Source organism: Gracilinanus agilis, chromosome 3, assembly GCF_016433145.1.
Source record: "Gracilinanus agilis isolate LMUSP501 chromosome 3, AgileGrace, whole genome shotgun sequence".
Lineage (NCBI taxonomy): Eukaryota > Metazoa > Chordata > Mammalia > Didelphimorphia > Didelphidae > Gracilinanus > Gracilinanus agilis.
In genome coordinates, this window is record NC_058132.1 from 318,503,077 (window position 1) to 318,514,214 (window position 11,138).

Below are 11,138 nucleotides of genomic sequence, written 5' to 3' on the forward strand. Positions count from 1 at the left end.
GATTGCCTTTCTGCTGCTAAGGTTCTAGCATGGTGGCCACATGAAGGTATCTTACTAAATACTAAGAAGAGATTGGTATCTTACTAACTGCTCATTTGTAACCAATTCTACTAGTTCATGAACAATAATATAGAACCACAAAAGGACTCCAAGATCATTTTACAAAATTCAGACCACTCACTGTTTTATGCTTCTTGAATCACTCATAAATTGTATTTAAGTGAGGGAGAGATGGACAAATTCATCAGCCTCACTATCTCTTCCAGTCATTTAAGTCCAGTGGCAAGACAAAAGTCAGGATGAGTGGTGATGGCCCAGGATGTAGTGGATGACCATGGCATCTTCAAACCCTAAGAGCTCCACAGCTTCTGCTTCAGCCACCTTCATGGTCACTGGAACAAACTGACCACATCCACCTATTCCACTGGAGATGTCTTCTCATGCTTGGGATAGACATCCTCTCTAATTCAATGAATTTGAAACCTGTTGGTTGTCCTCAATCTGGTTTAGTCTGCCAACGTCGTTTTGCCAGGGTATGGCTGCTGTCCATACTACAGCTTCTTGGAGCCAAAGAAGAGAGTTGTTGGCAGGTGGACATCAAAGGTAGATAAGCAGCCCTCACACCAGAGTTACTAGTCCACCCTGACCAGTCCATTTGCCTCTTGTTTATGGTAGAATAGTAAAGAATTAAGAAGATTTTTCTAGTTTGTTTGTTATTCTTAATGTTTTGATTTTGTTTTCTAATAGAATGTTTTGTGAATTTTATAAACATCAATATATAAACCACTTCTTCAAAAAGCATTCCAACACTTGGTCAATTAATTTGACATAGTTTCACATTTATATACATTTTTACAGAGTTCACGCTAAAGTTAATTTGTCATCATCAGATTTGGGGTTCAACACTGTATGCAAGAACAATATGAAACTGACGTTAATTTTGGTTTATTCAAGAATCATTTTAAGATCTAACTTGATAAAAGTGAAGAAAGATGCACAGTATATGTTAGTTGGAAGGAAGTCTTTAAGTAAAAGTATCATAAAAAGACACACTGAACTGAATAAAGCTGGAAATTTAGGACAAACTACAGAACATAGCATAAAAATCAGCCTTCCTGGTATGAAGGAGTGTCTCTGCTAGCCATCACTGATTGCCATGAGAGGCAGCTTGGCAGAAGATGAGATAATCACAGGTTCAAAACATCCATAAATATCCAAGTCTTTTCTATTGAAGGGATATGATACATTGGCATGTACAAAAATAATTTGTAGCAAAGTCTGGGAGAAGAGTGGGCAAAGAAACAATTACTCAATGTGCCCTGTAGAAGGGAAATTGCCTGAGGAAGGTTTTTCACATTACTTGTTGCATTCCTATTCCCTATTCATCTTTTAAAACTCAGCGCCAGTATCATTTTCTCCATGAAACTTTTCCTGATTCCCTCTAGGGCTGACAACTAAGATTCTCCTGGGAAATCAGATAGCACTTAATTTTGTAACTCTCTAATGTACTTTTCATAGAATATCAAGTATTACTATTCTTTGGGATTTTGTTTTCTTCTCTTTCTAAGCCCGAAGCTTTTAGTGGGCTGGGACTGCTACTTAAACTGTATTCCCCCCAAGACCTATCACAGTGTCCTACACAGGGTTAATTGTTGAATTAAAATGCCTACTCTATAAACGCCAAGAAATTCTATCCTCTGTGGCAAGTAAGAGTATTGGACTGTGTCAGGAGATCTAGCTCTAGTCCCAGTTCTTGAGCTACTGAGCTCTGTCAGGGCAAGATACTTCCCTTTTCTGGATCCCAGCTTTCTCATCTGTAAAATACAGGGATTTAATGACCAGGTCTCTAAGATTCTTTCAGCAGCAACGCCATGTGGTGAGTTCCATAGGTGTTAGAGGGAAGGCTCAAAGTCCCTGGGAGATAGTCTCTGAGATAAAGCTCAATTTGCTGCCTATACCTTGGGAATACAGATACTTTGTCTCGACTCTTAATAAGGAGATTCTGGTCTTTTCATTTAAAAGAATCTTGCTATTTAGCCTCTCTGGCTCTCTGGTTCTTTATTAATAAAATGAGAGATTTGAACTAAATATTTTTAAGGGCATTTTCGGCTCAAAGTTCTAAATTAGAAATTCTAATTAAAGTTTTTTCTTTCATTAACTGATCTTCTCATAATGTAAACAGAAAAGGTTCCAGAGATTTTAAAGCTAATATAAGGTTTCATTGTGCTTACATTTTGTTGACATTTTCCTAACAAAGCAATTTCATAGACTGAGATTTATTTTTTAGTTTTCATGACTATCTAGGCCAGCAGTTAAAACTCAACAAGAAAATTATATTTTCTTTATCTTTTTCTCGAAAAATATTTCTAATAATGTTTACCCAGCATCATCTTTTTTAAACAAAGATTTATGCCTAAGTTTGTTCAATAATAACTGTGAACTGAGAAGAATAAGATTCTAGCTTTTTCAGTTTTACAAATATTTTGTACTGATGTCTAATCTGGGGCTTGAGGACATAATGATAATATTTAATTTCTTCTCCTCCAATTTATAGTGTTAAAATTGGAAAAAAAGAAATGGAAATTTCCTGTTAATATATAGTCTTTGGTCAATGTTAGTTTACATACTTTATATTTTCCATCTGAGAAATAAATGTGCAAGTACAAATACAACCAACATTTCTTTACCCAAAGAACAGAAATATTACTGTTAATTAAATACTCTTGCCTACTCAAATGGAAGACAATACAGGTGACATCCAAATTCAATGCCACTGGTTCTGAAACACCTACTGCCAGCAATAGATGTTTCAACAAAGAAAAGAGAGCTTCTGAAATGAAAAGGTAAAATATAAATTTTCTTTTACATCACACCATATAAAGATTTGTAGTTCTCTTTTGTGCAAAGAATAGAAAGTTGTAGGTCTTTTTATAATCAAGCAGTTTCTGGAAATGATCCTTTTACTTATTCTCCACAAGTGATCAGCGGCACAGAAGAACCCCTGGCCTACATCAGGGAGACATAAACCAGTTTCCATGCTGAATCTGCTATATCATTCTAAAAAAAGCAAGTCTCATTTTCGGGTAACAAATCGCACATTAATGGACTCTCCAGGTGTCAGAAGCCCATGGGTTTTTGCGTGAACTGTTTTAGTTAGAGGAGAAGTTTTGATCTCAAAATGTTGAAGCAACTAAAAAGAGAAAAAGAGGTAAACATTCCAGCTCTAAAGAAGAAAATGCATGTTTTCCTATGGGATTAATATTGATACCATTGTTATCGATTCCAGGGAGCCAAAGTAATAATAATTTTGAAGAGGAATACTAGATCAATCAACAAGGGTCTGCTCATTTGAAAACAGAGCATCCATTCCTGAGTAGTAGACCAACAAATCCACAATAAATGTTAAGTGCCTACTCTGGGCCAGGCACTATGTTAAGCACTGACTTCTAAAGCAGAACAGAGAAGCAGAAAGGGCCCTATAGTTGGCCTCTGAAGCCCCAATTTTGAATCTCAGCTCTCCTTTCTTACCTGTGTGACCTTTGCAAGTTACTTGACCTCCCTGGCCCTAGTTTCCTCATCTATAAAATGGGATGGGGAATGGGGATCAGGAAGCAGTAACTAAACACAGCTAGGGTCCTTTCTGGCTCTAAATCTACATTCCTATGATCTTATGGCCCACAATATTTCAGGCCACAACTTAAAAAGCAAAAAATTGTAAAGACTTAAACGCTAGGCTTCATCATGAAAACTCTAGCCTTTTGCCTCTTCCACTTGGAGTTTTCTCAAAGAGAGGCTATCAAATGGACAAAGGGAGTTTACTTGGGCATAAAATCCCAAGCTTCCATCACTTAGACCTCCACTCCAAACTGGAAATAAGAGATGAGAACTTCCTGCTAATAAATGCTTCAGCTGGAAAAATGTATAGTGTGACATCCTTTGAGAAACAAACCTGTTGGTATGACCAATGTTTCCTTGCCCAAAGAACAAAAAATACTTTTCTGATAAAACTCTTGCATACATACTCAACTAGAAGACAATATGTATGAAATCTAAATTCAAGGCCCCTGGTTCTTAAATACCTATAGCAGGGGTTGGCAACCTTTTTGGCTGTGAGAGCCATAAATGCCACATTTTTTAAAATGTAATTTCGTGAGAGCCGTACAGTGCTCACAGCACACGCTCCTGTAACAGCGCCTGAAAAAATATTGACTTTATGGCTCCTGCAGAAAGAGCCATATCTGGCCCTCAAAAGAGCCAAATATGGCTCGAGAGTCATATGTTGCCAACCCCTGACCTATAGCCAACAACAGATATTTTGACAAAGAAAAGAAAGCTTCAGAAATGAAAAGATGAAATATACATTTTCTTTTACATCATACTAGATGACTCAGGGGTTTATATTTTAGTACAAGATGATTTGGGAGAGCTTCTTAACCTGCTATCAGTGAACTTGTTTTTTAAATGTTTTGGTAATTACATTTCAATATAATTGGTTTCATTTGTAATCTTACATATTTTATGTATTTTAAAATATCATATTACGTATAACCCAGTGAAATTGCTTGTCAACTCCAAGAGGAGGGAGGGAAGAGGGAGAGAGAGACAAGAAGAATCATGTAACCATGGGAAAAAAAATAAATAAAAATCAAGTTTTAAAAATATCCTATCATTCTGAGAAGGGCTCCACAGGCTCAATTAGACTGCCAAAGAGGTCCATGACATGTATAAAAAATATTAAGAATGGGGGCAGCTGGGTAGCTCAGTGGATTGAGAGTCAGGCCTAGAGACGGGAGGTCCTAGGTTCAAATCCGGCCTCAGACACTTCCCAGCTGTGTGACCCTGGGCAAGTCACTTGACCCCCATTGCCTACCCTTACCAATCTTCCACCTATGAGTCAATACACAGAAGTTAAGGGTTTAAAATTAAAAAAAAAATATTAAGAATCCTTGATTTAAAGTAATACATTCAGGTTTTTTTAATTTTTTCTTTTCATTCTAAAAAAGTGCTTTTTGTGCATAATTCAATTCAGTAGAGTGAAAGGGATGAAATTACAAATTCATAGACTATGCAGTTCTTACCTGTATCATTACAAGGTGAATTTCTAGTTCTGCAATTCTCCTTCCTATACAGCTGCGGAGGCCATAACCAAAGGGAATGGAACCAAAGTTGTCTACTCTGTCCATATTTCCTTTCCTCAGCCAGCGCTCAGGTTTGAATTCCTTTGCCATTGGGAAATTTTCTTCTTCATATGATGTAGCATAATGACATAGAGCCAATTGAGTCTGAGGAAACCATTTATAACAGAAAAGAATGGTGGCATATGAAAGCAGATCAAGTGAAAAGATGCTATTTAAAAAGTCACTACAAAAATGATGTCCTGCCCAGAAGCAATCGCTGCAGAATCATGTTATATTCCTAACCAAAACCATGTCTGTGTGCTTTTTAAAAAAATGATAGTTTTTAAAGGCACTTACAGGTGCTTTCTCTTACTGCCTCCCCCAAACTGAACAAATGTTAGAATGGTTATGGGCTTTCAACAGAGGCATTCAGCCACCAGGAGAAAAAGCTACAAAGGCAAACAATAGGAATAGCTTAGGGTTGGGATTTGGAAAGAGTGATGGTGATTGAATAAAGAGATTTGAGTTTAATATTGATTGCGAAGGGAGGAAAACGAGGTCAAAAAACAGATGAATGGGAAAGCAGGAAGGGCAGAGTGACTATTGGTCAAAATGAGATGAAAAATAGGTTTAGGAAGAGTGAGGCAAAAGGAGAGAAGTAAGGATAAGAAGTCTGTGAGAGGAATTCCAGAATTGTCTTAAAAATACCATTTATTATATGAGATGGCTCTTTTGGAAGGAGAATGTTGGGGCACTACAGGAAATAATGATAATGTGAAAAAGACATCAATAGTTATTTTTATTGGAGAAAAAGATTTGGAATTAAAATAAGGAAAAATTTCGTCATAAAAATGATCTGTCCTTTCTAGACATCTCTACATCATGCACTCTTGCGCCAGTCATCATCCTTATCTGCCTCCTACTAGAACCCTGAGCTCTGCCCTTGGATTGACAAACTGATAGATGAGCTTTAGCCTTATCCTGCCCCAAACCAAGCCTCCCTGCCATTCCCCATCCATCTCAACACCATGCTGCCACCTACATTCATTCCTAACTCCTTTCCAATTCCTCTTTATTGTAAACTTCTTGTAGATTGGGACTGCTTGGATCCTTTTATTTATTTGCATCCTCAGTCCTTAGCACAGTGCCTAGCACAAAGAAAGTGCTTAATAAATGCTCTGTTTATTATTTATCTATCTTTCTAAATAGGCAACTCTTCACAAACACTGAAGGTGTTCAATTAGAGACTATAATTCACTTCGCATTAATAAGTATTTATTTCATCTATTTTTAAGATTTTCCTGAGTCCTGAACCTGAAGTGACTTCTATTTATTTATTTTTAAAATTCTTACTTCTCTTTTAATATAAATTCTAAGACAGAAAAGTGGCAAAGACTCGGTAATGGGGGCTAGAATGATTTGTCCAGAGTCACACAGTTGAAATGTCTGAGATCACATTTGAACCCAAGTCCATGAAATAAAATGTAACATTTGTACAACCTAGTGGAATTGCTTGATGGTTCTGGGAGAGGGGAGGGAAAAGGGGAGGGAAAGAAAATGAATCATGTAAACATGAAAAAATATTTTTAAAAATAAAATAGGGACTTTCAGGTTAAGATGGCTGCAGAATAGAAGCAGGGCATTTAACTCTCCTAACCAAGCAACACATGATACCTCAAAAGGACACAAAAACCAAATCCAGATGAACAAAGGGACCCCACAATAGGGCACAGCATTGAAGGTATGTGGGATTTGGGCATTTCCACACTATAAGGGGGTGAAATAGCTCTCTCTAAAACGCAAGCTGATCAATTCACCCACCCCACCCCACCTACAATCCCAGAGCCAGCACACAAGAGTTAGAGTAAGAGTGGGGCATTCACTAAGTCACTAAGTTCTTGGCAACTAAATGGGATCACCAGGGGCTTGCTCCTGAGAGTAGTGAGACTTAAGATCCCAAGAGGCTAAAGAACATGGACTTTGAGTGTAGACCTTGAGCATGGTCCTTGGGCATGGACCTAGAACAGAGAGGTGACAGACTGTGGAAGCAGTGCACTTAGACTCGTAAAGTAGCCTCAGGCAGAAGACCAAGCAGTGGGACCACCAGGAAGCTTGATGCTGAGAACAGCTAGACTTGAGACCCCAGGAGCCTAAAGAGCCCAGAACTTAGGCATGAGGATAAAGCTGAGAGGGCCGCACCGAGCTGTGACTCGGGCAAAAACTGCTACACAGCTCAATAGACAGAGAGCCTGCCCACCTCACCCAGACTTGCAACTAAGAAGGAAAAACCAACATAATAATGGCAAGCAATGCTCAAGAACTAACCAAGAGAAAAAACAAGAGGAAAGCATTAATACTCGATAACTTTTACACGCAAAAAAAAATCCAGACAACAGAGCAGAAAGGAAAAGAGGACAAACAAGGAAAAACATCCAAACCTTCCCCCCAAAATAAAAATAATATAAAACTTTTAAATAAAAAATAGATAAATAAAATTAATCCAGATCCTCCCAACTCCAGGCATGGCTATTTATCCACAAAGCCCCATGACCTCTCTTTTATGCACTGTAGTACAGAAATAACATTAGCTTTGTAGTTCAGAGATTAGCTCTGGTACTGACTACCTGTGTGAACCTACAAAATTCATTGTACTTCTCTGGGATTCAGTGTTCTTCTGAACTAGATGATTTCTAGGTACTAGCTTTAATGTTTTATAAAAATTTTTCCACGTTTATGTCATATCTCTCAAAGATCATTAATTCTTTAAAGATAGGAACCATTTTTAATCTTTTTTTGTATCCCAAGTCCCCCACCCCCACCCCCTTCTTACTATACATTAGATACTCAATAAACATTCCCTATTGTTTTTAAAAGATTTAGAACTGAATGACCAAAAATCCAAGTCTAGGTTGAAGGGAAAGGTAAAAAAGGATTGGGGAATATGTCAAGCATTGTTCTAAGCTGTTTAATTACTTTGGGTATTTATGCTTTTTTTTTTTTTTTTTTAAGGTAAGCTCTAAGGGATATTTAGGTTTCCCAAACTGGGTCACTGAGAAAAAGTTATACTCTTGGCTTTAGCAATGACAGGGTTCTTTTTTGACAGAACATTATAATTGCACATTTCACTTCCTAGTTTATTTAGTTCACTTTTTGCAGCAAAATATCTTCAAAAAAGAGTATGTGATGAAGATTCAGAAAAATAGATGACTGTATGCCAAACTCACCCCTTTTGGAATTAGATACCCTCCAATGATCAAATCTTCTTGGGTTACTCTACCATTTCCTGGCAAAACTGGAAATAACCTAAAGAGATACAAAATATGGAATAGTTTTAACTATTGTAAAGATAATCTGTATCCCAAATAACTGCATGCTTTAGAATGACAATTCTCTCAAATAAATAGCCTCAAAACTACCTTGAATAAAAAGATTTGGTTAATGAATGCAAGTAAACTGAAGAGCCATGCTCTGTGTGGAAGTTAAGTGGTATATTGTACAATAGATGGGTATTTAGAATAATAGACTAATTAAGGTAATAAATCAGGGATGAAAATTGCCTTTGATGTCTATTCAGCAAAGCACTTCTTGCCATGAATTTTTTCCCTATAATCCAGAAAACTGAATAATGGTACCCTTACTGTACATAGAAAAGGTTTAAGCACTTAAAAGTAGACATAAGACTTAACTGAACTGGCTTTCTAGGTTGTTCATTATAATCACCTTGGAAAAGGAATTGAAGCTTTAAAGGTAAATTTCTTGACATGACTTTTGAAAGCTTTTTACCTTAGGGTTTCCTTGAGCAGAGCTCTGATGAGTGGTACTTTGGGGATATCCTCTGCGGTTGGAATGTGTCTTTTTCCTAAGTTCATAATGATTTCATGATATACTGACTGCTGAACTTCAGGATGCTTTGCTAATAGGTATGCTGCCCAGGACAAAGTGAAGGAAGTCTAATAAAAAAATTAAAAAAACCCAACAACATAGATGTACATGCAATTAAAGTGAGTTATGAAAATAACTGAAAATTCAATGCTCAAAAAAACCCCCAAAATTTCCAGAAAAGGCATTTCATTTTATACATATGTAGATATAAAACAACCACGTTATACTAAGGATCCGGGTCATATGCTGTTAGACTATATCATATTCCATTTCCCCACTGTACTCTCTATTTTGCTAAAATAAATATCTTGCTTTCTAATCTACCATAGAAAAAAAAACAACCTAAATATTCTCAAAGATAAAACCAACTACATGTTATAAATGCTATTTTTAACAAAGAACAAGAGATGATTTTTATTTCTGAATTCTTTTTTTAACCTCAGTAAATATAAATGGTTTAACTGGTTTAACTTAGACTAGTCCTTATATTCAAGATGGAACTATTTCAGCAAGTCACACTCGGCACTGGTCTGCTGCTCCATGGGTTAACTGTATTTTTTAAAAACAGAGAGTAAATAATAGTAGTCTGTCAACCATGAAAATTCTTGCTGGAGAATCTAGCATCATGTTATTTAGCTACCAGTTTTTTGAAGAATTCCCATTTTTCCTTGAATCTGTTATCTTAGAAACCAATCTGGCTTTTGGTAGATTCCCCTAGGCTCAGAATGGCCAATCCAGAAGAGTATTACTATCCAAAACAATCATCAACCTACTCTAGTCTGGACTTGGACCTCCAACTCTGGATTAAAACTATATTGATCCTCTGGAGATGAGCATCAAGATACTATTAACTTAGCCAATTGTTCCAATATGTTTTTCAAATAAATCACTAAATATTTATTGACTGCCTACTATATATAAGAATATAATTTTCTTTCTTAGTCACCACAGTCTTATTCTTTGGGAGGAATAATAGTGACATGATTCTCAAATATAGTATAATGTTTTTACCTATTTGCATTGGTTTTCTTTAGATCTCAACAATCACACTAAAATTGATTTTTAGTAACTTTATGATTCTGTCATTTTCTTATGAGTGATGATAATTCACAATAAATGCTTTCTCCAACAACTAACATCTGAGTTATATAGCCCATATCATATTATTTTCCTGAAACATGATTTTGTTTTAGGTATTTCAATTTTTTAAAGGGTTTTTATACATAAGAGTTCAGTCCCAGTATAGCTAGGTTCAAAGAGCTTTATCATTTTTTAGTGTTGACTCCAGGGGAAAGAATTTATCAGCCACAATGAGTGGCAAGGAAAGTGTGATCTCCATCAGCAGAGGGAGTAAGCATCTTAATAAAAACAAACAAAAACACATTTCTGAAACATTGGAAATTTTAAAAGCTAAAAAAATGTCCATAAAAAGACATAAGAAATTTCTATGTAAAAATGGCAATATGAAAGTGAATGGAGTTTGTCAACTGATAACCCCAACTTGGGATCTCAGGTTGGGAACTGAGCAGCTTTTCCCCAACTTGTCCATTCTTCTCCCTGTTATAATCTGTAGCTGCCACCAGGTGGCAGGAGGAAAGAACATCTGAGTCAGCTTTTAAACTGGGAATCATGATAAAAAATCCATTACAATGTTAAAAAAAATAGCCATTTAAGATGTTCTGTAAGCTGCATAATTATTTAAAATAAAGCCATAAATAAGCAATAGCATATAGAGATAAATTAAATACGTAATTAAAACAAAATCTTCTTCTCTTGATACTTCCTTGTAGAATGTAAGCTCTTTCAGGAACCAGATCATTTTGTTTGTTTTGTTTTGTTTTGTTTTGTTTTTGACTTTGCTTTCCTGTGGCCTAACATAGAAAGTTAGGCACTTCACATATTCTTGCTTAATTGAATTTTGTTTGTCTGGACCTCTTTCAGTCCCCTTGGTTTACTTGGTTCAGTATAAAACAACAGACTTTAATGATAGGATCTTTGTTTTATAAACACTAAGTATAGTTTTCTTTTTTCCCTTCCTTCCTTCCTTCCTTCCTTCCTTCCTTTCTTCCTTCCTTCCTTTCTTCCTTCCTTCCTTCCTTCCTTCCTTTCTTCTTTCCTTCCTTCCTTCCTTCCTTCCTT

General features: G+C 36.3%; 1 protein-coding gene across 1 annotated transcript in view; it reads right to left on the minus strand.

The window, feature by feature from the left end:
• Positions 1-3,073: 3,073 nt before the first annotated feature.
• LOC123239379 (cytochrome P450 27C1) overlaps positions 3,074-11,138 on the minus strand; it is a 30,784-nt gene continuing 22,719 nt past the window's right edge. The window contains exons 6-9 of the mRNA XM_044666649.1: positions 8,901-9,067; positions 8,342-8,420; positions 5,079-5,282; positions 3,074-3,190 (exon numbers count right to left, since the gene is read on the minus strand). Coding sequence (XP_044522584.1) covers positions 3,074-3,190; positions 5,079-5,282; positions 8,342-8,420; positions 8,901-9,067 — 567 coding nt within the window. The remainder of the gene's footprint in view (positions 3,191-5,078; positions 5,283-8,341; positions 8,421-8,900; positions 9,068-11,138) is intronic.